At 49.4% G+C, this 27,152-nt stretch overlaps 1 protein-coding gene across 3 annotated transcripts in view; it reads right to left on the bottom strand.

The window, feature by feature from the left end:
• NR5A1 (nuclear receptor subfamily 5 group A member 1) overlaps nucleotides 1-27,152 on the bottom strand; it is a 63,483-nt gene that overhangs the window by 5,943 nt on the left and 30,388 nt on the right. For all 3 annotated transcript variants that reach the window (XM_084650005.1, XM_084650004.1, XM_084650006.1), the window contains exons 5-6: nucleotides 14,594-14,709; nucleotides 12,006-12,153 (exon numbers count right to left, since the gene is read on the bottom strand). In XM_084650005.1, the coding sequence (XP_084506131.1) occupies nucleotides 12,006-12,153; nucleotides 14,594-14,709 (264 nt within the window). The remainder of the gene's footprint in view (nucleotides 1-12,005; nucleotides 12,154-14,593; nucleotides 14,710-27,152) is intronic.

The raw sequence follows: 27,152 nt of genomic DNA on the forward strand, positions 1-27,152 counted from the left end.
CTGTTTGTGAGAGAAGAAAACACAAACCCACACCCTGGCTTTCGTCTGTCCCTAGTGGGGCTAATGCCTGACTGTAATCCTATTTTCCATATCAAGCCACTCTTCAGTCAGGTACTTCCCGGCAGCCATAGAGACCAGTCTCACGTCCACGATCTGCGGCTCTGCTATCTTGGACTGTGACCTCATAAGCCAAGCAGGGTTGATCCTGCCCACGGCGAGGAGGAACCTCTTTCTCCAGGACAATGCTGAGCCCAGTGCTCCAGTGGGCTGCGTTCTGATGGAGGTACCACCGTTCAGGTGAGATGGACCCAGAACCTGGCCACCAATCAGTATTAAGTGGTAATTTGACAAAAATCAGAGTGAGTTATCCAAATGTCAGCACTTAATTGTACTCTAGTCAGATCCCAAGGGAAGGGTTTGGCTTCACTGGGCTAATCGAATGTGCAGTTCATTTCTCCTGTTTGTTCTCTCTGACACCAAGGCCATGTCTGCACTCGCGAGCTTACAATGGCACGGCTGCCCCGATGCCGCTGCAAGGCCGCTCGTGTAGCCGCTCTAGACCGATGGGAGAGAGCCTCCGCCGCCGACATAAGACCACCTCCACCAGCGGCGGGAGCTCTGCTGGCGGGAGAAGCTCTCTCACTGGCAGTGTTGGGCACACCACCACTTTTTTCCCCGCACCCCCTGAGGGACATAAGTGTTGCCAACATAAGTGGTAGCGTAGGCATGGCTTTAGTCTTTCTGGCCACTCCAGGTCCTTTAAGGAGTTTTATGACAACTCTTCCCAGTGGGTGGCAGGATGCTATTCTGGCACTTGACAATACAGAAGACTTGAGTTTTCCATTTTTGTTCGGCTAATTAATTTCATTTTTTAAATCTAACATGTTGAAATCTGGGTGATGTGTGTATTTAACAAAGGCTTTGGTAAAATGGCACTAAACATACTCCATGTTATTAGGCTACTACAGAAGTACACAGTGATCATACCTGAGCCCCAACTTACATGAGACCGTGCTATAAACATCCGCTCTGAAAACATTTGGGCCGATGGAGTTAACAGGATTGCCTGTACTTGGTGGAGCTGCAGCCACAAGTGCCATTATGTCTGATAGCAAATCTGTTACGTCTGTGTGCACGTATCCAGTGGAGAGATGGGCCTCGGCAACCAGCCCTTTTAGGTTCAAGTTCAGATGAGAGACGGCAGCTCAAACATCTTGAAGCTGAATATTGTGAAGAGTCAGAATTGGGTCCAGATTTGGAGCATGGCAGTTTGGAGTGTTTGGGCCCAGAGGTTTCCTTCTACCCATTATAGACACTATTAGATCTTAGTGTATTAAAGACTCAGCAGTTCCCTGGAAATGCCTTCACGCGAGACTGCCTCAAACGTCTGTAATACAAAGGAATCTGTAACAGAAATTGCCCAGGGAAAGGACTGAGCAAGAATACACAGTGACTTACAGGGAAAAGATTAGGGTACAAATTCTTGGGGTAATTCTATTGACTGCTGTAGGGTTTTACACCAAGACTGAATTTGGCTTTAGAACTGCAGAAAAGTAGAATGAGTTAATGTTCTACCCAAATGGATTAAAGACTTTAAAAAGTATATTAGACAGATGAGAAGCAGTGATGGCAAAGGAAGTCTCTTGGTATGTGTGGAGAGAAACACAATCATCAAGTATGTGCTTCTGAGATGGATGAGCTACTGAACTTCTTCCTGGAATCTGTCTCCAACAAGCAAAATAAAACAAAGTCTGGAATAGACAATGGAGACAGGATGATAAGAGGCAGGTCATAGAGTACTTGGAAAAGTTAAATATATACAGATCAGCAGGCCAGTAGGATAAGCACCCCAAGGCTTTTGGAGAATGAACTCAGTCATTGGATACCATTACTGGAAGTGATGGAGAATCAGGCTTAGCAGACCAATGGTACTACTTCTGTAAATGTTTATTTGAGTGAGGGTCTACAGAAGTGGCCCCTCCATGATGGAAAGGAATGCAGCAGATACAACGTAGCTAGACTGTAGCAAGCGCTTGATACAGAGTCTCACACATTATTACTGCACCAATGTTTCCAGCTGGTTTTGATATGAGCAGTTACCTGGAATGAAAACGGGCTGAAAAGCCCTAACAAAGAGCCATGACACAATCTGCTCTGCCTCACAATGGCTACAGTGCCCACTGCCCTTTCCAAATGTTTTCATTTTAATAAATACCTCTACATGGTCTGGAAAAAGGGAACTCAGAATCAGCGCATAACTGAAATTTGGCCCCAGTTCATCAAAGCAGCCAAGCACGTGCTTAAGTGCCATTAGGCTTTAAGGTGAGCAGGTGTTTAAGTGCTTTGTTGAACTGGGGCCTAAACTGAAAGGAGTTGCAACCTTTTTCGGTAAATATCTATCACAGAGGCCTATCAGACTGTGGAGCAGTCTCATAAGGGAAGTGGCGGAAGCCTCATTGCTCCAGTCAGATGAATAAAGCCCCCAAGAATATGCCATAGGGAAAATCCTGAACTGGCTGAGGGCTGGACACGGCGATGATCTAATGGGCCGTTCCCATCTTACTGTTGCTTTGTACTGTGTAGCATAGTCACAAAATATCTGAGGTTCTGTATAACATACACTTTATCAGATCAGAATTCCCTTGTCACTCCTGTGGCACATTTGTTCTTAACGCGCCTGTCTCTGTTATATTACAGCATGTTGTTATGAAATCTCTTTATCTGCATAAGGTTATTATGAGTGTCATTTAAAAAAACAGAAGTTATATTGATAAATGTCAAATCTATACCCTGAGTTGGCTCAACAATAGCTAGTTCTACTTGATGAACTCACCTGGTTCTCAGAAAGACCCTATTCACTGGTTAATTGAATATTTGAATAATCTTTTCATTCCTGCAATGAATAAAGAATGTTGTCCAAATAACATTGACTCACTTCATTTAGAGACACTGCAGCAGTTGCAAAGACTCTGTCCTGTGACAAAGCAGCCAATCACACATACAGATATGCCTGGGATTATTTCTATGCCCTCAAGTGTTCTTCCTATTCACAGCTCCTTTTGTTTGGGAGAAGCTGCTGATAAATTGCAAACGCTTAAGGGAATGTGGGCTATAAAAGCCTCTCTTACACCCCTCCCCAAGAAGAGCTGCTTCATGAATATAAGTCATGAAATCGAATGATAGGTCAATCCATTAAGGCTCTATTAAGCCCTTCTGTAGAACAAAGCTAACCTGTGCTGTCCTCATAAATATTGCTATTTTGAGAAGCCCTAATTTTAATTAAACCTCTTTACCTGCTCAGGAGAGAAATCTATTTAGAACTCAAATGGCAGCCTCTTGTGTCTGTGGCGTTGGCTTTGATTGTGCTGTGGCAGAGTGGTAAATGTGGAAATTCTCTTGTTAAAGGCAATTACATCCTACACGTAATATGCAATCCTGTTCTCCACAGCTGAGCCTGCGACGGGCAAATTATACACACAAAATGATGGGGTCTAAATTAGCTGTTACCACTCCAGAAAGAGATCTTGGAGTCATCGTGCACAGTTCTCTGAAAACATTGGCTCAATATGCAGCAACAGTCAAAAAAGCGAACCAAATGTTGGGAATCATTAGGAAAGGGACAGATAATAAACAAGAAAATACCATAATGCCACTGTATACATCCCTGGTACGCCCACACCTTGAATACTGTGTGCAGTTCTGATCACCCCATCTCAAAAGAGACCTATTGGAATTGGAAAAGGCACAGAGAAGGGCAACAAAAATGATTAGGGGTATGGAACAGCTTCCGTATGAGAAGAGATTAAAAAGAGTGGGACTGTTCACTTTAGAAAAGAGATGACTAAAGGGGGATATGATAGAGGTCTATAAACTCATGAATGGTGAGGAGAAAGTGAATAGGGAAGTGTTGTTTACCCCTTCCCATGACACAAGAACTAGGGGTCACCCAATGACATGAATAGGCGGCAGGTTTAAAAAAGACAGAAGGAAGCACTTCTTCACACAATGCACAGTGAACCTGTGGAACTTGTTGTGAAGGCCAAAACTATAACTAGGTTCAAAAAAGACCTAGATAAGTTCCTGGAGGATAGATCCATCAAAGGCTATTAGCTAAGATGGTCAGGGATCCAACCCCAGGCTCTGGGTGTCCCTAGACCTCTGACTGCCAGAAGCTAAGATTGGACGACAAGGGAGATCATTTAATAATTGCCCTGTTTTGTTCATTCCTTCTGAAGCAACTGGCACTGGCCACTGTCAGGGACAGGCCACTGGGCTGGATGGACCATCAGTCTGACCCAGTATGGCCATTTTTATGTTCTTATTGCTCCAAGTGAGCTTTGCATTATGGAGAGAAAAAGTTGGATTTGGGGCAAAATGAGACACAGGAAAATACAGCGTATTGTTGCACATCCTTCCCGGAAAGCCACAGAGAAAGAAAAAAGAGGAAGAAATGTAATATACTTAGCACAATGCACAGCAATACAGGCATGTTCACTTAACTTCTGGAAAGGTTTCTTTACTGCCTGCTCTACGCATGCAATGGAGACAGGATTTTAAACCATGGCCACCCTGAAGCTGGGGCTTATCACCCTCGGAGCCACCACTGACATTTCATCCACAGGAAAGGCAATGGGAATTCAACAGAAATGCCCGCAGAGGAAAGGAATAAGCCACGCTGAGGCTGCTGTTCCAGTGCCTTCCATGTCCCAAACAAGGAGCAGTGGCATCAGACTGGGAATGTTTCCTCTGAGGATCCTGACACAGATTGGTTTGTTCAAACGGGGTTGGGCTGGCAAAGCACCCCCTCCTAATAAAACGCTCCAGCCCTGCAAGGTACTGCTACCCTCCTACAGTGTGTGAGGATACTACTGTAGGATTTTTATTATGGGCACAGCCAGAGTGGAGAGCAGGAGCCCAGGATACTCCACCACAACATCTGCTCCCACTGGGGGAGTGGGGAAGGGGCTAGGGTCTCCCCCAGACTCCCATCCCTCCTCAGATCGGCTCTGCCATCCCAAGCCTCCAGCCCTTTTATTTTCTAGTCTGGGTTCTGTTTATGTCACAGCCTTATCACTGTTTAAACAGCGAATTATCGTATTTAATTTTCTTGTACTTTAAAACAGCTTTTTCGAAAGGAAACAAGTGAGATGGAAGGTTATAAATGTGCTCTCGGGCGCCGGGAGTGGCTCCTTCTCATCAGCTCTGGGCTAAGTCTTGATCACACACAGCCACTCTGAAGGCAGGGAAGCTGCTTCATGCCTGGACCCCATTGCAGGATCAAGGACTGAATATGTGTCTGCTCACCAGCATTTCCCAAGGAGAGCCCAGTCGCACAGAGATGGGAGCTACAGAAATCAGTATAAACCAGCCAGATTTGAACAGGAGTGACCTACTGAGCAGCCCAGTTAAATGAGATATATCCTAGAGCACATCTGTTAAAAAATAATCCTATATAATACCTAATTGCTATTAGGGTTCATAAACCCCCATGTACCAGGCCAGAACTTAGGCGTGGTACAAATTAACCCTACTTGTATCATGCTAATGTAACTGTTTACTCCACGCACTGATCTCTAAAGTTTCTTTTCTCCTGCCAGAGCTATTAGGGCAAATTTTGCCATCAGCTACATCCAGGCCAGCTCCCCAACTGCGACATTGCCCAGGGCAAAATTAAACCCATGGACTCTGAATGCAGATGAAACGTGGCTTTGTGAAATATTATGGATCATACTCTATCCCGTCTCTCTCTCAGCAGAATTAGCTGATGGGAAGGGTGAATAGACCTTTTAAATAGCACAGGTCGAGTCCCTAACTGGATCAGTCCTCAGTCATTGTGTGCCATAGAGCTGCACATTGGGTACTTTTCAGACATGGGAATTTGCTAGTGTAAAATTCACAGCTGGAGAAATTCTTATGGTATTAAGCCCTGAATGTGCCAGGAGCATAACCAAGTACTTTTGGTCAACAGCAAAACATGGACGATGAAAGCTCTGGTTGTGATTTCCAAAAGGGCCTGAGAGACAGTTAGGAAACAGCATTGGCGGTGGGAGCCTAACTCCATAATAGACCAACGCAGCATTCAATGGTGTCATGATAACCAACGCACGCCTTCTGCCATGAGATGTTCCACTATTACCAATCCTAAGTGTGCAAAAATCATGACTGGGCCTCTCAAAGTCATGAGATTAGCTTCAAAATCATGATTTTTTAAAATAATAAATGTGGGATTCTTCTTATTTACTTTCTAGCTTATAGAGCTTTTAAGGTGCGCAAAGGTCATGATTTCAAGTTCCTCTCCACAACTCTGAGGGCTACAAGCTGAGATGCTCACATAATCAATCACTTGACTCCCTGAGCTGGAGTTTTAAGAAAACACCCAATATTGTGAGACTTGTGTTAAAAACAGGAGAGTTGGCAACGCTGGTTCTATGCATTAAATGTGCACAGAATATACCCCTTGGACTGTATCTACCTCTTGGTTTGTTCCCGGAGCAACAAGCATGTCAATATTTTCATTCAATGGAGAATATTCAATGGAGCTCATTAAAGCTCACAAAGTACGGAGAAGTTAGTGATCCATTTGGCAATGAGGGAATCAAAGGTGTGACCCATTTCTAAGAGCAATAACTTCACAGCATTTGAGCTCACTGCCTGTGTAATATAAGGCACACAACTTTACTACACCACAGCTTGTTATTCCCCACTCCCACCTGTAACTCCTCACAGGGAAGTGGGCAGGAGAGACTAGCTCAGTTTGCCAAAGTGAGCAGTGTCTCAATTTTGGACTGACAATCTGGGACACCTTAAATGGGCCTGATTCTCAGGAAGTGCTGAACACTTGCCCTCTGAAAAACAGGATCCTCTGAAGGTGCCTCAGACTGGGGCCCCCCAGAATCATGCATCTTTTGAAAATTTAGGCCCATTGTTTTTTTTAAATCTCTCTCTAAAGGCCCTTGGCACACCAATGAACAACAACAAGATCCGTGTTTATAGGACAAGAGGGAACGTGATCTACTGGGCTGAGGTGAGATCTGAGAGCTCTGCAGCCAACTGTAAGCCTGAACAAGTCACTGCCTCTGTCCATAACACGGGGGTAAGGATACTTATCTGCCTTCCCGCAGGCCGGGTGAGAATGGAAGGTGTTACTCAGAGTTAAGGAACGCTGGCATCCTTTGGTGAGGGTGCAACGTGCTAAACTAGCCAGAGGAGACATCCCTTATTATCCGCACCTACCCTAGGAACAGAGTGACAATTATAGGCAGGCAAACAGTCAGCCAGGTGGGCCATGGTCAGACAAAGCCAGCTCAACTCCACAGCAAGTGCAGCACCCACCTTTGCAAACAGGACTTAATTTCCTTGGGACTTTTGTTTGTCACCAGGAAGGGCAGGGAGGAGAGAGGGAAGTGGGAGAGGAGGAGACCACAGGGATGGAGGCCATGGGGGTAAGGCCTGGGGAGGAGGGAAAGGTGCTGATGAGATGCCTCAAACCCACAGGGGTGATTCTGGCTCTGACAGAGCTGTGTGAAGGCTTGGCAGTGCCCCGGGCACTTCCCCCAGGCAGGGTCTCCAGGCCAGGGTGGGCACACTGGAGGACGCGTGCCCTGCGGATGCCCAGGCTGTCCCTGTTCTGTGGCTGAACAGAGGCTGTCAGTCCCCAGAGCCACCCACCCACCCCTCTCACTCACCAAGGCGAGTGACAGAGAAACGCCGCTGGCCCCTGCCGTGCACATGCCAGGGGGGCAAGGCAGCCCCGGCAGGCGCTCTGCCTGGGCACGGGACCATAGCCAGGCGAGCATTAGACGCCTGCGGGATCAGTAGCAGCCTGCACCTGCAGCAGGCTCTCGGTCCTGTAGCTGCGTGTTGCTATGGTAACTGTGGCAAGGGGTGGGGTTTCGAGACGGGAGGCCAATGCACAAGCGAAAGGGGCTGGCAAAGGCTGTGGCAAGGCCCCCAGAAATGTGCGGGGCCAAGCAGGAGGGCCAGCTCTCCCAGCCAGTGGCTGCTGGGGATATTGTGTCTAGGTGAGAAGTAACTATGTGAATCAGCCTGAGTTACTTTTACCACAGACTCTGAGACGGTGGCTCTATCATGAGAAGTCTGCACTTCCCTGCCCTGCATTCCTCTGACGCCAATCCAGCGAGATAGGGCCAGTCCCTGCGCCAGGCTCTGTCAACACGGCTGTTTTGTAAAGGCCCTATCAGCCCGTTTGTTTCACTGCCCAAAACAGGCCCTATTTAATGCCGGATGGGGAACGAGCCTGCACTGGCCCCTGCATGTTGACCAAGGTGGGATCTTACCCACCACTTTCCTTTCGCCAGGACGACTGTTTTCTGGGGCTCAGGGGGAGAAAAGGACGTTCTGGGAAACACTCTGATGAAAATAAAAATATTTTTGCTTTAAAAATTTCTCTGTTGAGCTGCAAGCCAAGGGAGGCAGAGGGATGTCAGTATATTATCTGGTCATCTAGACTGTTAAGCTTTCTGTTACGTGTCTGTCCAGCGCCTCCCATGATGGGGCTCTGAGCCACGACAGGCCCTATTGAAGTAACATTGTCTAATGCTCCCCCTTCTCACCCAAGCGCTCTCTGAAGGGTTCGCCCCATGGAATGTATTCGTACCACCTGCCACATTAAAAATAACCAACTGTAGCTGTCGCATGGCCCAGTGTCATTCATGCAGCAGCTTTGCTGTACATGGATCCAATCCTGCAAACATTTCTGCTGGTGAATATTCGTTTCTCCTGTGAATAGCCCCACAGATATCTATGGGATTGTGTCCATGAGCAAAGTTAGTCTCATGCCAACACGTTCTCAGGATGAGGTCCCCGATGGGGCGGGAGAGCTGTGAATAACTTCAGCCTGCAAAGCCAGCTCTCATTGGCCTCATTCAGTTCTCTCCTCGCAGCTCACCTCTGCTGCGATTCCAACACTCGCTCAGCAGCTGGTGCACGGTGACTGCTGCTCGTCACACAGCTCAGACCCAGCGGGCTGTCACCGGGTGCCTGCCTTCACTGCTAAGCTGCGTCCACCTGCTGTCTTTCATTTTATACGGCCAGGGCCATCTTTGTATTATATGCCTGTATACAGCTCCTAGCAGGATGGAGGCCTGAGCCCTGGCTGGGTGTCGAGACGCTACCGCAACACAAATAAATACGCACAGAATGAGGAGGGATGCCAGGTGCTGAGAGGGGCACAGAGCACTGGCCAGAGACTGTCCCGAAGCCCTAATACGCTCACATTACAGCCCCCGAGCCTGTGCAATTTCTTGCTGCTGCAGCAATCTAACCAGCCGCTGTTCAGCCCAGGCTGTGCGTGGCCACTCCTCCCCTGGGAGCGTGATGCCCTGCTACAACACTAGCCCCTGGAAAATACCACAGTGGGACGAGCCTCTGGGAACTCGCGCGGTTGCAAACAGCCCCGGGTCTCAGGCAGAGGTGCTGCATCCCCAGAGAGGGATTTGGGGGGCAAAGGCGAGGAGTCGTCATTTGATTTGTGTCCCTCCTTGTTCTTGATAAAATTACAAGCTATTTTACAAAGGTTTTTGCCTAATTAACTTTTAGCGCTTTGGCTGTTGCGGGCTCAGCAGGTTTATTTTCAGCATGTTTGTCTCTGGCGCTCCCTTTAGACTCTACATTGTAATCACCACACTCCCCTCCCACAGACTTACAGATAATGACAGGTTACAGTGATTTTTGTGTGCGGCTCTGACCAGGGCTGGTGAGAGCTTCCCTTTAGTTTCCACCACATCAGAGAAGCTTTGAATTGGGCTCGGCGACTCAGAGAACGCAGCGGGGACGTGCCCACTGTCCAGCTGCGCCCGGCAGGTTCCTAGACATCTAGCAAACCTTAGGGGCAGGGGGACACGCCAAGACCTGTCATCTGTGCTGCTACCTCTGGTCTTTACCGCCCCAGAAAGCCATCATCTACGGAGCAGCCTGCAGTACTGAACAGGAAGAAGCATTGGCCCTCTGGAACCCTTTGGCCCTATGCCTCCCCTCTGGGGCCCAGGCCCCCGGGAAAGCCAGTGGCTCTTTGCGCAGAGAAAGCTAGAGCCATGAGCAGAAGCCCTCATGGTATACAGCACCCCAGGGAAGGCCCAGCCACTGCAAACCTCTGGCTGCTATTAAGGATCCCCTCAAATAAAGGCTCTTCTCTTGATTTCCAGCATGGCACCCCCCTCCCTCGATGCAAACGCTGCTTCACCCATGTGCTCATTTCATTCCATGTCTTCAGTGCCCAATGCCCATCACCTCCGGCTGCCGCACGCTTGTCCACCTCTGAGTGCCTCTTGCCCTGCCACAGTGGTGGTCGGTTAACACCCTGAGTGACCCTTTGTACAGTGCCCTGAAGGCAGCACAGCCCTGGCTCTGGCAGGCCACACAGGCCACGTGCCCTCTGTCCAAAACGCTCCAGCACCTGCTGATCCAGGAACTCCCAGCAGAGACCCTGGCAGAGCTTAGCCCTCGTGGGGGCGACACAGGGGAGAGCTGGTCTCAGCCAGCCAGCAGGACTTAAACATTTCTGAACAGCGCCTCGCACTGAGCAGGCAGAAGCAAGCAGGAGCCAGGGGATTGCTCAGAGCAGCTCACCCCAAAGCAGCTCTGAATCCCCGGACACACATCAGCAGGAGCAGAGGGGCCTCATGTCTCTAGAAACCAGGCTTCTGATCTCTAGCTATTCCGCCCTGACAGGAGCAGCCCGCCCTGTCTGTATGTTTCTCCTGGCTCATGGTGCCTGAGCATTCCTCTGCCCCATGAGCAGCGTAGGGACCCTCTAGCCCACCAAGGCATCCCCACAGCAGCTGGGAGGGCGCTTCCCAGTGCAGGGTGACAGAGGGGCGCGAGTGTGGTCAAGGTGGCAAGGGCAGTGGCTTGGGCTGGCCACCCAATTATGTATGCAGGGGATCGGCGGGCTTGTAGTCAGTCAGCTAGCCCACGCCAGTGCCCGTGCCACTGTGCTATGATTTTTAACAAAGACAGCTAGCCCATGTCTGTCTCCCTGCACTGAGACACATGCTCCCAGTGCTGGGCGGACATACCCTGGAGGCTGTGTTTCGCCAAGCTGAGATCCTCTGCCAGGGGAAGATTAGATCCCATATCCTGCTGACTGCCTTGCTCCTGTGTGCATCTCTCTGTCACTCCCCCGAATCTCTGCTACCCCTTCGCACTGCAGAGAACTGTTACTTAGCACCTGGTGATTTGCAGCTTGACCCCCTTCTCACCACAGTGAGAGATCGCTGGCCATCAGACAGCAGAGAGGTGTTCAGGGAGGATTTTCAACAAGGAGGCACCAATGTGTCTGTGGTGCAAACTCCTTATCTCTGGAGGGGTTACCAGGAGGATGAAAGGCTTCCACGGGACACACCGTGAGGAGGTGCAGTGAACTTAAAAACAAGTCACATTCTGTCTGGATACAAGCTACAGGATACTAGTCATGCAGCCTCTTTGTGCCTCACTCCCCCTGTGAAATGGAGAGAACCATACTCCCTTTCTCCCCCTCTTCATTGTCTCTTTGGGGCAGGGGACTGTCTTTTACTATCTCTTCACAGAGTGCTTGGCACTATGCGCCCTCGGTCATGGCAGGGGTCTCTCGGTGCTCCTGGGCCACAAGTAAATAAGAACAGTCACTAATAACAAAAAGAAAAGGAGGACTTGCGGCACCTTAGAGACTAACCAATTTATTTGAGCATGAGCTTTCGTGAGCTACAGCTCACTTCAGTACAACTTTCCACAGGATGCATCCGATGAAGTGAGCTGTAGCTCACGAAAGCTCATGCTCACATAAATTGGTTAGTCTCTAAGGTGCCGCAAGTCCTCCTTTTCTTTTTGCGGATACAGCCTAACACGGCTGTTACTCTGAAACCTGTCACTAATAACAGCTCTCCATGCTTCCACCAACCGGGCACAATGCGAGAGAGCGGCTGCTCCGCCTTTCCCTTTGCTAGCTTTGCGTTCCAATGTCTCCCCAGCGGCACGCTGCAGAACTCAGTCCCTTCTGGGGCACTTACCGAGACTGAAGAGTATCAGGAACTTCAAACACACAAACTCTTGTCTATCCACCTGGAGCGCATGCAAGTGTAGGACCAGTTCTTGTGCCCTCAAGACCAGGTTATTCAGGTTGGATCCCGCTTGAGCCGCGATTGTCGCCATCTCCACCTGAAAGCAAAGAAGGAAGCCGGGCTCAGCAGCCTGGAGCATCACACCCTGCAAGGGCCTGAGGAGCGGTGCGAACCACACTGCAAGGCACTGAGCAGGGTCGAGACCCCACCGTGTCTCTTAGCTACGCCCTGCCTGTGGAGAGGGCACGAGCTGCTCATTTTAAACCCCCCGCCACGCTCCTTGCCCTAGGGACAGCAAATAGCCAACACCGCAGTGGGTCTGGAGGTGGACTTGAAAAGACTCCTCTCGTGAGATTCACCCCCCAGCCGAGGAGCCAGCACAAGGTAGGACTTTGGTAGTGCCTAGGTCTTGTACTAGCCCTCTACACCCTAAGGGTGAATACACCCGAAGTGACTGAAACAATAATGGTACTGGCAGGACAGGTATCCTCACAGTGTCCCCCACCGCCGTAAGACTGGCTGAGTGGGATTTAGAATTATTCCAGCTCTCTGGCTGGATTATCACAAGGAAATGGCAGTGGAGGGAAGGGAACAAACTACCCCTTGGCAGGGTTTTCAGCTAGCCAAACTATAGCTACAGGGCAGCTTGGCTGCATGCACAGACCGTAGGTGCTGGAAGTAGGGGTGCGGGGGGAGCTGCCCCACCCACTGGCTTGGAGCGGTTTTCATCACATACAGGGTTTACAGTTTGGTTCAATGGCTCTCAGGGGATGGATGTCCCTGATTCCCAGGAGGGCAGGGAGCAGCAGCCAGTTCTGGCTTGTGGCTAAAACATTACAGGACAGAGGCAGCAAAACTGTGGAGTCAGGGTGAAATTCATCCCTGGGTAGCCAGTATAAACCCAAGAGACTACTTAAGTCCCACGGCATCACAAATGGTGCTGCACAGGTCCTCTGGACAGGGTGAATCTCACTTCAGAGAATAAACAGGGGTAACTTGGAGACACACAAGAGAAAATAGCAATCTTCTGGGTTATTATTTGTTCTAATTTGTGTTTAAAGAGGGAGCTCTCACTGCACAACAGCAATGCTGTCCTGGGAATAGCTGGAAGATCAGGCTGCGATTCTGGGGAGACTTTGTTCCCATGTTCCCTGCAAAATCTACTATTCAAACAGAGCTGGTCTGTTCTCACACCAATTTCTGTAAATACAGACATGACTGTTGATTTTTCTTATGAGAAACATTTTGCTCCAAACCCAAGAATTCTCCCCTGGCTGGAAGGCAGTACATGCCGGCCGCCTGCGCTCCGGGGATGGCTTGGGTCTATCTACAGATCATTATTTCTCCCCTTGTGCAAAAACAATTCCGGAACCCAGCAAAAACAAAACACCAGGCATCTGCTTGGGTCAGCCTCAGTTCACGCAGGAGGAGGGACAAGACAGGAGGGCCTTCATTAGAGGGAAAGAAGTAAGACAAAAGTCACCCATTTTTTCTTCCCAGTTTGGGCTCCGTGTAGCTGAGATTGTCTGAAACTACGGAGATGGATTTTGGTTCCCATGGGCTCCCTTCCTGGAGTCTGAAGTTCAAGCCAGCCCCAACATTTAAAGCCAAGCAACCAAAACTGCCCAGGCTGGCCTGACTTCACACTACAGCCCTGCAAAGCCGCTGAGTTTCCAATGGCTGCCACACAAAACCAGTTAGCCCATAGACTGCAGAGCCAGGCGGGCCACGGCCCGACTACTTTTTGGCCAGGCCAAACCTGAGTGTGACCCTGTGCACCATTTCACAAGTCCACTCACTAAAATTTGGAGGGGGTGGCTGCATGGGCTGATGGGCCGGGGGGTTAGATTGCTTGGGGGAGGGGGAATTTCAGAGCAGGGGAGGAGTCAATGGCTCCCCCACTTTAAATGTTGCCCCGCAGCCCCCTGAATTGGCTCAAGGCTCACCCAAAATTCTGATCCTAGAGAGATGCCACCAGAACCACAACTAGAGCAATGAAACACACTTAATAACAACAGATTAACCAGCAGGCACATGGTGCCTTTCATGTGCTTTCCTTTTGGATTAAAAGAATTGGTTCTGACCCAGCGAGGAAGCAGTGGAATTTCTGATTTCAACTGGGTGAAAACAAAAATGGCAAAGAAAAGTGACTTTTCATCAGTCTCATTTGGGAATAAATGGTGAGAGAGGGAAGATTTTCCTTTGCAGAAATATGGCAGATTTGCAGATCCTGAAGTGAACAGAAGGATGGACTGGGGCAGCAGCACAGTTACAAATCGGGAAGGAACTGGCCCCCATATCGCCCGGCTCTGGTTAGTATCCCAACACATGGACAAAGGCACAGGGCCTGCTCCCCTCTGATGCTTCACTCTTTGTGTCCATTAATCCATCTGCAACAATAATGCAGGCTCACTATTAGCTGTGCTGTCCTGACCCTTTCATGCCGTTGTTCAACTTAGCAATGCAGGAATTGCAGGGGAAAGGTACAGTCTGCTGAAACACTGGAAGGCTTTTCCCATCAAAGGAGAGGACATTACCTCCTGGCCTGTCACAAGCAGCATACTGTGCTCCTTCCCATGTTGCACCTGCCTGTAGATATGGTCAAATACCAGCAGCTCGCTCCAGCAGTTCTGCAGCAGTTTCATCTGATCGCCTACCTGAAACACAGTTGAAAACACAGCCATTAAAACCTCTCAGATCTGCTCACAGGCTAGGGACCTGGCAACACACAATGCAGAAGGAAGGTTGGACTTGGATGCAAAGTTGTCAACGGATGAGGTCTTGGATGCTTTTGAAATGAATGAGCTCCCCCCACCCTGTCCGGTGTCTCTGAGGAGAAGCCTGCATCAGAGTTCCCTCTGCTCTCTGACATACCCCCTTTCCCCCGGCTCATTCCTCAAGCCCTTCCTGTCAATGCCAGTCCATGGCCCATTAATGCATTGTGACAGTAGTGTGATCAAGCGCACTCCTGGCTCCTGTCATCGGTGACAGGTTGAATTCACATTGTCAGCTGCAAAAGCCCATGTATGAATCAATGTCAGATTTGGTGAGGGCCTCAGTGAGCTTCCCACATCTCACCATGCTCCCGCAATAATGCACAAGAAGCATGTGTTGGAGCAGAATAAGGCAGTTCAGCAGCAGAGGCAGCTCCCAAAAGGGCTTTCCTCATGTGCCGTGATCCCCAGCAAAGCCGAGCAGTCGGTCAATTTCCCTTAAATGCTGTACTGATTGGACTGTACACAAAATGTACAAGGCTGTTAACAGAGAATTCCCCCGCCCCGCGCAGTAGCATTGGGTGAAAGAGCATAGCTGGAGCCAAGGTGCATGCCTGTACGTACACCGATAGATAGAAATGCACACCTTAGCTCCATCTATGCAGACTCACCTATCACTACACACATATATTTATATATGGTTTTGAGTTTTCCAGCTATGTTGGGTCATGGTCCACACTCTACAGCCAGGGCGCTGGAGAGGTATGGGTCTGCATGTGTGTTTGTGGGCTGTTCTGCAGTGCCAAGATGGAAAACAAACTGGTGGACCAGAAAGCATTTTACATTTACCAGCTGGAAGAGGGGAATGTAGAGCAATTTGAATGGAGAAGCGAAATGCAGTTCTCAAAAGTCAGACAGCATGTTACCAGCACAGAAAGGCAGGCTGGTCCAGCCATCAGGGCTTTGGACCATTTCAAGCTGTGTGGTTCTGGTTCAGTCAGATGAGTTACTTCTTCAAGGAATTAGAAGCTGCCCCAAAGGGCAAACAGCAAAGAGTAAAGGGCAGGTGTTCAGCACAGCAGAGTTGGGGAAACAAGAGTGGTCTTGTCACTGAAAGAGACACAGCAACATCTTAGCATAAGGAGTTAGTTTGGCACGGCCTCCCTTTAAAGAAATACATCAGCTAGCTGCACCCTGGAATCTAACCCAACTCCACCTCATGCAGCAGAGTATGGCAAGAGGCTGTCTGCCAGCAGGATGCGCTGTTCAGTGCCCTCACTACATTATGCACAGTTGGATTAGTTGGACACTTGATAAGCTGAAGCGCTCTGTGATGGCAGGGCCAAGTTTTGCTGGGAATAATTTCTGTTCAGCAATTATCTAATGAAACATTTGACCAGTGTTACCCTGGGTTAAAACAGGTCAGGTGCGAGATTTGTACCTTGTTTTCTGAGAGCATATGTGGAGAGAAGCAGCATTTAGCCAGCTTGGTCCCCATGGCTTCTTGGTACTCCTGCCTCTCCTGAACAGCGTTTCCATGGAACACAATCGGTGCCAATTAATTAAAAAAACCCATCTTTTATGTCTCCGCATGGAGATTGACAGAGTCAGGGGAGAGGCAGAAATACCCCCGAGCTCTGGAGTTTGATGCAGACAGGAAAGCCCCTGGCGTGTCATTTTCGGCAGGGGCTCTCTCATTTGGTGTGTGCAGTCTATCCCAGCATGCCTGGTGGCACGTCGCTATAGACATGTCTGTTATCACTACATAGGCACACATAAAACAGGCTGGATTAGACCCCGGGTCCATCTAGTGCCCCCATTTTGCGTTCGCTCTTCTGGGCCTGCGTGCCCCCTAAATCCCACAAGAACCCCTTTGAGTGCTCAGGGGGGCCAAGACTGTGTCAGCTGTCTGCACAGGGGTGAATTTCACCCTCTGTTCACAGTGAGTGCTGGCAGGACAGGCAGTGACTCTGCGGGGACACAGCAAGATACTTGCACCAAGCGAATTTAGAATGTGTAATCGCCAGAATTCACCTCTGCCTTTTGCTTACCCAGTCAGGGAACAGACACTTATATAACTTGTACAGCCTGTCAAAAGAGCTCCAGTTTCAAGCAGGGACTACTGAACTTTTCACAGCTGTCCAGCCTGCCCGTTGACTGAAGCATGTTCAGCTGAACCACGCAGGGGGTATTTTCCAACCTGCCGATACATGTGTGGAAGTTGTGATCTGCTTGTAAGGCAGTCACCAAACAGGGAAGAGCTAAAGCTGATAAGAGAAATGTTAACTGCAAACAGCTCATTCCACTCCAGCTAAGGCACCTGTGCTGTGTTCCCAACACTGGTGGGGTAACTTCACAAGCCACATGGAAGGTGATAAGTCACTTATGTGCTATGTGCCTCAGTTTCCCCACCTGTACCATACATAGTATGTAAGAATACCGCTCTTCCTTCTCTCCCTCACAAGGGGGCTGCAAGACTTAACTACCATTGATAGCAATGCTGATAAGGCCTCCAAGATAGACAGGCTCAATAAGAATACCCAGCGGCTGCATTCTACCTGCAGTCTGCAGAGGTGTGTCTCTTCTGTACTGTGTCTGACCAAGCGTGCTGTCAGTGCTCAGTGAACACTCAGGATACAGTCCTGGGAGCTCCTCAGACGAAAGACGCTACAAGATGCAGAGGCACGGAGGACATGGCAAGTTGCATTGCACCAAGGAAACAGAGACCCACCCGGTACAGGAGAGGGAAGGAGCCAGCCACTGTGCAAAGCAAGCACCAAGCTGTATTACGGCCACCCCCACACCGCTTCAAGACAAGTAAGCTTGTTTCATTCGCACTCTTATCAGCACTGGTTTGCCTCCATAAGGCAAGAATCTAACACAACCTGTGCACAAATCTTTAACAAAATGACTCTTGGACGCAGCCCTTCGCCCAAAGCTGCCCGGAGCGAGAGAATGCAATGTTGTTATTTTACACAAAGGCTTTGTGTCTCTCGGGATGGAGCTTTGGCTACTTTTTAAATGAAAGAATACAGTGTCCATCCTTCCCTTGCCCAGGAATGTGGGGTGGAGACGGCCCGTTTTGGGGAGTGTCAGTCCTGAAACGTATTTTAATTCACTGACTCCAGGCTGGAGTGCATTCTGCAGGCAGGCCTGGGGGGTGCCCCAAGCTCAGGGAGGAAATGCAATCCGCACCTTCAGGGCAGGCAAACCATATTTCCGGCTCCAGGACTTGCAAACTGAAGTGACCTGATTTCTTTCCAAGTGGCCTCTGCCTCTTCAGAGTCTCTTTTCCTGGCTCCAGGCATTCTTCCCAGCTGCTGCCATAACATGAGCAGACTGCAAACCACAGCAGCCAGCTTCCACAATAAAAGCCAGGTAGCGCCGATGCTGTGAGGGACCCCATTTTCGGCATGGGGGCACCTCTGGCTCCTTTGGGACTGGTTTGCCCCCTATTCCTGGTCACGATTTTACACAATGTCGAGAGACAGGAAGCAGTAATGAGGCTGTCTCTGGGCAGATCAACAGGGACAGGAGCATCTGCTCACAGCTGCTGAACAGAGAGGGGCTCCTCACTCACTCCTTTAACAGAGGAGAGAGGAGAGCTAAACCCGAGGGCCAGATGCTTAGCTGATGTGAATGGGTGTAACTGGGCATCTGGTCCGAAAGCTGCAGCTCCCAACAATCCCCAACAGTCCACAATTAGGTCCCACCTCTGAAGCTGGACTTTGTGATTTAGGCCCACTGCTAACTGTGATCCAGTTCTACGCCCCGCCCACAGACCCCCCATTCTCTCAGCCGGCATGGGACAGAGCAGCCCGGGTTGCAGAAATCAGGTATTGAGCGACCAGATGCCACCTACTGAGAACAGATTCCACGTTATTATGTTTAGAACCATATGTCTTTTCTGATATATATGGCATTAGACGGGAATGTATCCAACCAGCCACATGCCACAGACAAGGATCCTTCTAAGGGATCAGAATAACTGTAATAACTAGTCCCCTTTTCAGGTTCAAATGAAAATAAATGTCCAGTGCATCAGGCACAAAATACAGCTTTTGTATTTAAAAAATTACAAAAACTAATACAAATGTTTTCATGATTTAAAAAATAAATAACAACTGGAACAGTTATTAGTTTGCATTTTAATGTATCCACTCCACTCCACCCTGGATTTGAAGCCCAGACACTGCTGGCCAGGCAAAGAGAGAAAATAAACAACATCCGAAATAAAATGCAAAGTTGGGGGTGTGTGTGTTAATTCTTTCATCGTGATGACGTGAGGTGACGTGCTCAGGAGATGAGATTGCTGCACAGACACCCTTTAATTCTAGGAAATCTGAGGCCAGATTTTCTCACAAATTCTGCTCCCATCTAGGCACCACGAGTGTTGCCAACTCTTGCAATTTTTATCCACTCTGTTGTGATCTTTGGTGTTTTTCAGGAATCTTCAAGAGCCAGGGGAGAAATGAGAATCTCGGCTTTCATTTAAAAACAAAGTAGAAGGTTCTAGCCCTCATGGAGAAAAGCCTAGAAATGGGGGCTTTGCTGACAAAAAAACCAGAAGGCAAATAAAAAGACCCCCACATTTCTTGTTTAAAAATCTCCTCAATTTTAAGCCAACCTCATGATTTTGGGGGGCTTGGCTCAGGATTATTGCATGATTGGGGTTGGCAAAACTGAGACTTTCAGACACTATAGAGAACAAAGAGGACACCGCCCCCCCCCCCCCCACACACACACACTGTTCTCTGTGGGAGATGCTGGGTGCTGGGCTCTTTTGAAAATCTGGCCACTCGAGCACAGAGGCCAAGGCAAGGCCATGGAGCAGCAGCAGCAGCAGCGCCCCCCCCCCCCACACACACACTGGCCATAGCTCGCTGCCTGTCACACTCACCAGCCACTGTGCTGCCCCTGATGCAAAACAAGCAGCTTTGGGCAGGGGAAGTTCCCCGGCTCCTGGCGCTTTTCCCTTCTCCAGCCCCTCCCCTCCACACCCTCCTCCCCCATCCCTGCCCCCACCACCACCTCCCCAGCCCCCTGCCAAGCCTCCAAACATGCTCCTCTCCCATCCCAGCAGTCCCCAGCCTCACACTGCTTCCTTGCTCCAGCTGGCCCCAGCTCCTCATGCTGCCCACGCAGAGCCAATTCCTCACTGCTCCCAGCCCAGGTGTGGCCCATCCCAGCTCTCCCTGCTGGCTCCTGGGAGAAGTCAGGAATCAGCAGCAAAGTGAGGTGGATCATTCTGGTGCGGGGGCTGAGACAGCTGGGGTGGGCTTCCCCAGGGTACCAGTCTGCCCTGCCTCCTACTGGCCACACACTCTCCTCCCCTGGGGCTGCAGCCCTAGGGCCTGGATCTGTGCTGGCCAGCACTTTGTGCGCAGGGAGTTCAAACACGCGCCGTCAGGTTTGGCCAGTCTCGGACAGGTGCAGAGAGCTGCACAAGGTGCTAGGCAATGGAGAACCAGGCCCATAGCAACCACCGCTGGGGAGCAGCCAGAGGCTGCAGGGTTAACTGCTATTCTGCATCTCTCTCCCTGGGCACCCCTACTTTCAGAGGGGTGAAGGACACTGAAGAAATGTTGCTTTGTTTTAACGTGCAGGAGGGGAAGGAATTCTGCCGACATCTTACCACACTTTTCTCCATCGTCAGCCCAGCTGCCAGGGCCTGGGTTAGCAAATCACCAGGATTTGGGCAGTGAGGAGAGAGGACGAAATAGCAGAGCTGGATCCTGTTTCGACCCGTCAGGGTAACAGCAGTAAGGCACCTGCGTCCTGCTCCAGGTCATCAGCCCTGCCTCCTGCTCTCTGGGAAGCAGGTATGAGTCACGAAGGCTGGAGCGTTCCCAGCTGGGTGCATGTTGAGGGCAGAGCCCTTTGGAAAACCTGGCCAGAAGTGTCACGGTGAGAGCTGCTATTGAAAACACTATTGAAAATCTGGACCCTTGTCTTGGTGCCTAGATGAGTCCTGAGCTCTTCTGAAATCCGAGCCCCAGTTGTGAGTGCTGAACCCCTGAACCGCTGGCTCTGAGCTCTCGTGAACATCTGGCCTTGTGAGACAATACGCTGTTGTCAGGGGAAGGAGGAATGGGAGAATTAGCAGAGGATGCATGAACCTCAGGAGTTCCAAGTTTTGTACTGAACCTAGAACTTGTGGGGTTTCAGTGGGTCCAAATCTAACAAGCCAAAATGAGTTTCCCCCTCCCTTTTTCTATAGGCTGATCCATCTGGTAGCATAAAGGATCCTGGTTCTAAATGATTTTGTGAGTGGCTTTCAATCCCTATAGAGAAGCCACCCTCATCTTATCCATCAGGAGGGAAAGAACCACATGTTACTGTATGCTGTGGTCTACCAAGCGCTGCTGAGCACTTTGGTGTGAGATAAGAGAGAGGAAAGTGTATCATGAATATGAGGAATACCTCCACAAAGAATGAATTCAGGTCTATTGGAAGGGCCTTGCAATGCCATTGCGTTTGCTGCTTTTAATAGAGGGAAGACAAATGCAGTGTCATGGAACTGGATAATAATATTGTCATTCTGCTGAAAGGGCTGCAATAAACTAGCGCCTGTAGATTGCAAAGGGAATAGACATCAGACAAGAAAGAGCGTTATGGTTTCTGTGCCCAGCAGCCTTTGCGAATTACCTGGGTTTCTTTTTGATATGCTTTGGGTGAAGTTAGAGTTCAGGAGAGAGGGACGGACAGTGCTGGGTACAGACAGACAAAGTGCAGGAAGCCTTTCCTGGCGCTTCCTCCACACTCAGCATTGACAGTGCAGCTGGATCCTCCTGCTCTGGCCCCTCAGCTATTCCAGCCATTGACCCCCAGGCCCTTCTGTCTATGCAGCTCAGACTTGCTCTGCAGCCCCTTGTTTTATTCCAGCTCTGCTGGTGTCCCCGGAATGCACAGCAAATTGTGCAAACCTTTGTTGTGACTGTACATGGACCCAGAGGGCTTGGAAGTGGGGCTACCAAACTCCAGGATTCAGTCAATAAAAGCTGTCCATCCCTATTAAATACATTGTGAAAAATCAGTGGGTATCTGGCTGCCCCATCACATGTGCGCTAGTGCTGGGAGGTACCCACTGCCCTTAAGCACTCTAGTGCTGCAGAGTGTAACCTGGTGCCTGCCCTTCCTTTGGGGCAGGGCAGAGGGAGGGTGGAACTAGCAGCGTTGCAGGCATGGCTGATTGACCCCGAGGAGGCGTGTCTGCATTGCAGTGTGGTTATGGAATCACCACACCATTAAAACCTGCTTCGGATTTGCCATGTAAGTGGGATTGAAATGTGTTTGAACTGGGTCCCGGCATCTCTCAACAGCCTTGAACTCTGCAAGGCAATAGCACAGTTCAGACATGGTTAAAAGAAGTTTAAATCCCATCTATTCTGCAAGATCAAACTACATCCTACCCATGTCATGCACTACCAGGTTCTAATGGGATAGGGCAGCAGGGACAAAAATCACAATTCAAACTCTGAACTCCCAGCATCAGTGTGTAAAGGCTCCTTCCCTTGGCTTTCCCCCTTGCCATTGAAACATGCCCATTGACTTTGGACCATCAGCTCCATGAATCTCAGTTTTGGGGCTTTGCTTTGGTATGTCTCCATTACAGATACAAAGGGTAGAGCTCCACAGAGAGATCATCTCCATAAAACCTGTGACTTATCAATGTCCTCTAACAAGAAGAGGACTCTTAATGGATGGCCATTCATAAAACAGAATCCGTCAATCATTTCTTGCGGAGGTGACATGTACACACATACTCTTCTAAAAGCTAAGCAAAGAGTTTTCCTATTTAATGTCAATGCTTTTTAATCAAGTACTTTATCAAGGACCTAACACACACTATCTTTAGAGAACACATTCTTCATTTTAAAAGAAAGCATCTAACTTGTTCACAAAACCCAGTAACGGACATTCCAAGACCTGGCGATCACCCCAGCTGCAGCATCCACAAGAAAATTCCCTTATGATTAAATAAGGTTTTCTTTTGGCATGATCGGAGCTCTACATAAAAATCCATTTACCTGTGATAAATGGTCTTTAGAATAGAGAGGGCTGGAGAGACAGGGCAGAAGCTATTTCAAAACATACAACATAACAAATTACCAGAGACCTGGTGTTGCTATTAAGAGGCACAAATTGTTTAAAGGTCTAGGCAACATGGTCACCTAATACAGTAACTTGTCACTACTAAAAGTCTGGGGTCAAGCTACTAAAGCTTATATAGTGAACAATAAAAATTCCCTAGCAGTTCTTCATACTTCCTGAGAACAACATGAAATTTCAAAGCCTTGAAAAATATTCAGCTTCATGAGTTATCTGAAGGGACTTTAACTAACGTGTCTAACAATTAATCGTTTTCCTTTAAACCCATATATGAATCTGACATGGAATTGTCGACGAAGTGCCTAGATCAGCATTCTGCATATTCCTTAGCATTAAGTTGCAAGGAAGCTGCATGCTTCTGCATGAACATGACATGAAGATGGAAGATGCATTATAGACACATTGCCTCACAGCGCTAGACACTGGTGCTGGTTTCCCCATCCTGGGCTGTCTAACAATCATTGAAAAGGTCTGGGCAGTGAAGCTCGTACATGGCTCAGTGACACAGGCTCACATTTTCAGCACGTACCTAAGGCTCTGCGGTCACACAGCAAAAATTACATGCCAGCGCCCCGCCCCAGGTACGGCTTCAGAAAGCCATGCCCAACATTTCCATGGGCGTTAGCCACACGTTCCTGCTTTTCAGGGGAGATGTGCAGCATCCAATATGCAGTGGCTGGGTTGCAGCTCCTTTCACCCATGCCATGAGATAAGCCCCAAAGCTCATTGGCTTTCCTTTGCCCTACTCCACATCCCATCTTTCTCGTTTCCAGCCCAGCCTGGCTTTTCTCCTTTCCTCCTAATCCTGCTCTGGCTCGGACAGGCCTCTCTCTCCCAAACATGCCTCCCACCCTGTGAATTCCACCTCCCTTCCTCTTGGCCCTACCTGGTCCCAGGTCTGGCTGTCTGCCTTGCTAGGGCTGATCTTTCTAAATCGCTCTGAGTGCAAGGAAGCCCCGGAACGTGGATCTCTGCAGATGCACAAGTGAGGCAGGACCGCAGGAAGGTGGGCACGAGGCAAAGTTTCTGGGAGCATTCAAGGCAAAATTAACCGAGTCCACGGAGTGGAGAGTACAGCATGTGCCCCTCTCCTGCTTGATGCAGGGGGAAAAAGGGACTAGCTGACCCACAATTGGCTGTTGAAGGCCTGTAGATCAGGGAGAGATTTCAGATTTTGCGAACCCCATCCCTTCCCAAGACTGGACCTGCCCGTGCTCCTCCCTTGAAGTACGGCTGACCTCAGCAGAGCTGCACTCAGAAATGGCTGAGTCCCAGCCCGGCCCCATGACTATGTCTTTAGCACCAGAAGCAGGCTGGGCAACGTACAGAGCAGGAGAACAAGGTTCAAGAAAGCTCCGGTGCTCCAGGCACTGGCATAGGCCTGGGGAGACCTGGGTTCAATTCCCCACTTTGCCAAAGACTCCCTGTGTGTGACACTGGGCAAATCTCCTGGTGCCTCAGTTCCCCCTCTGTCCAACAGCACTGACCTGCCCCACAGGATCAACGCAGCAAAGAGCATGAGGCTCTCAGATACTGTGGTGATGGGAGCCAGAGAAGTACCTCAGACAGGTCAGGTTCCCTCCAGAAGCATAATACAAACCAAGTGACATTTAGCAGAGGACGAGGCTGAGTCAAGGTCTCACTGTCTTCAGAGCCTTCAGCAGCAGCATCCCCCTTTTCACAGTTCTTGTCTCCCGATCCTTGGAACCCGCCTGGTTTTTCAGAGCAGACTCTTTCACTTTTTTAACATTGCAGAGGTTCAAGCAGAAGATAAGAGGGTCCTGTTAAAGCGGGGCTCAGCCCAGCCGTAAATCAGGAGCCAGAAAAGTGGCTGCACAAGGAATACATGCGGCCGAGTCCTTGTCCTGCAGGGAACAGCCGCAGTTCCTTCAGGGGCAAGCGCTGCCCCCTCTGCAGCGGGGAGTGGGCAGGTCTCGGGGGCTGGCTGTGCTCTTGCATACGGAACAGGCAGGTTCTGCTGGAGGAGGTGCGGCAACATTAGAACCGCCGGCGGGTCTCAGAGCGACCTCTGCCAGCGTTACACTTCAGATCCACACAAGTCTCCAGCACCAGCATCCTGCTGCCCTGTGACACCTCTTCAGATTTCTCACTGGAGCTCAAGGTCTCCATGAAAAGCTTTGCAGCTGGCACAAAAAGCAGAGGAGACAATGGCCTGCTCAGCTTGTGCTGTGAGCGCTGACCAAGCTCGCTCTTCCCAGCAGTGCGGGGGTGGTGCCGAAGCGGTAGGTGCTTTGCCAGAGTGCTCACGTGCCCACCCAGGGAAGCTTTCAGCAACCCCCCTTCAAAGGACAAGACCAGAACTTCTAAAACCAGAAGCACCGCTTTGCCCTGCCAAGCCCCAGTGCAGAGCAAGGTGCCAGGAAGTTCCTCTCTGGGATGAAATTTATGATTTTTAAAAGTCCGATTGCTGAGTTATTTTTCCCTCCTTCCCCCAGGGACTCGGGCACTTCAGATCCTTTCATCAAACAAAGGATGTAGATGGTTAAGTTTCATTTCTGTGGCGACATTGGAGGAAAACTTCATTGTAACAGAGAGAATTCTGACCCGCTGCATCAAATCACTGTACATGGAGCTGGCTTCTTTGGAAAGTGTACCGTAAATGGCTGACAACCATCTCTCACTTAAGAGCTGATGAATTCAAAGTATTTTTGCCAAGTGCTCTACCACCTAAATGTTCTAACCAACACCTTCAGATCTATTTGGTATAAAGCAAGAGTGACTTTATTAGTTTTGTAAAAGTTGGCTGCCTTTAACTTTCCCTGCACGTTCGAAAAGTCATATGGCTGGCAGAAATAATGCTGGTGCCAGATAAAACAAATAATCATTCTCATCCTGTTTTGCACACCTGTAGCACTTCCATGGCTGACAAAGCCCTTTCTAACATGCAGATAAAAGGTTTACACCACGCCTGTGAGGTAAGAATTATTATTTCCATTTTACAGCTGGGAAAATTGAGGCACAGAAAGGAGAAGTGGTCACACAGCTAGAGAGGGGCAGAGCCAGGGATGGAACCCAGGCATCCTAATTCCAAACACACTGAACCTGTTTTGGCCCTCGACTGTTCTCATCAGTGTCACCTGAGAAATAATATAACTCTGCTTTGGCAGGGAGTTAGACTTCATTTGTGCTGGGAAAGCATTTGCACAGCTATTGAGGATGGTGCTATGGAAGAGCAAAGTGTCATTATTATTAGAGCTGGTCAAAATATGGGTTTTGTGTCAGCTTTTTTGTTTGTTTAGGGTGGTGGTGTTTTTGCAAATTTTATGCAAAAAAAATTAGCTTTTCATTTATTTGCCCTTTTTTGCTCCCTTTCCCCATCTTTTCAAGTAGCAAAATGGGGGGGGGGAGGGAAGGAAGAAAGGGAGAAAAAAATGAAAAACTGAAAAAAATATTTTTGAATATAATTTTTGTTTGTTTTTCATCAAAAAACTGGAAAACATGAAACTAAAATGGTCTTTGCACACTTTTGTTTAGGAAAAAAAGGCCAGTTTTTATAAAAAAATGGTTTTGAACTAAAATATTTCCAGCTGTAATTATTTCTCAGGAGGGTAGTGGCACTCGTGGGACAAACCCAGGATTAATGCACAGCCTTTGTTACATAAATTCTGGCCATGAATCTCAGTTTTCGTTCTGGTGAGTACCTCTCCCTGCCTAGGCAGCCTACGGGAAAGGTCCCTGATCCTACAGAGGGTCAAGCAAGGGTGGACGTGCCCAGAACTGTTCCCCAGATTTGGCCACTCAGACAGAATCAGCTGGGGAGGCGGAGATTGAGGTAACAATTACAAGGGTCAATTATTGGGTGCAGGTAGGAAGTGTCACCTTGCCAACTGAGAGGTGAGACAGTGGGCTCCTGCTCCGCCAGTAACTGACAATCCAAGCTCTGCGCTAGCGGAAGGTGTTAATGGTCAGACGCAGGTCCCTGCCCCCCGCCCCCCCGGTCAGATACCACAAGGACAGGCACCCTACACTAAAACATCGAGTTGAATGGCTGTTTCCTAATGCAAGCAGCCAAACGTGCCCTTTTAATCACCTGCAATAACTTTACCTGGATCAGAACAACGGCGCACAGGACCAGTCCATCCTGCTCCAGTTTGGGGCCAGTCTCCCACCAACACCATGTGCAACGGCTACCACCTGACAAGCCTGCTGAGCTCTGCCTCACAGTGGCCACGTCCTCAAAGGTGCTCTAACCACGCACCGTGCCCACAGCTCCCAAGGCCCCTCCCCTCACTATGGGGGCTCTCCCCAA

This window comes from Lepidochelys olivacea, assembly GCF_965140295.1.
Source record: "Lepidochelys olivacea isolate rLepOli2 genome assembly, chromosome: 16".
Taxonomy (NCBI): domain Eukaryota; kingdom Metazoa; phylum Chordata; order Testudines; family Cheloniidae; genus Lepidochelys; species Lepidochelys olivacea.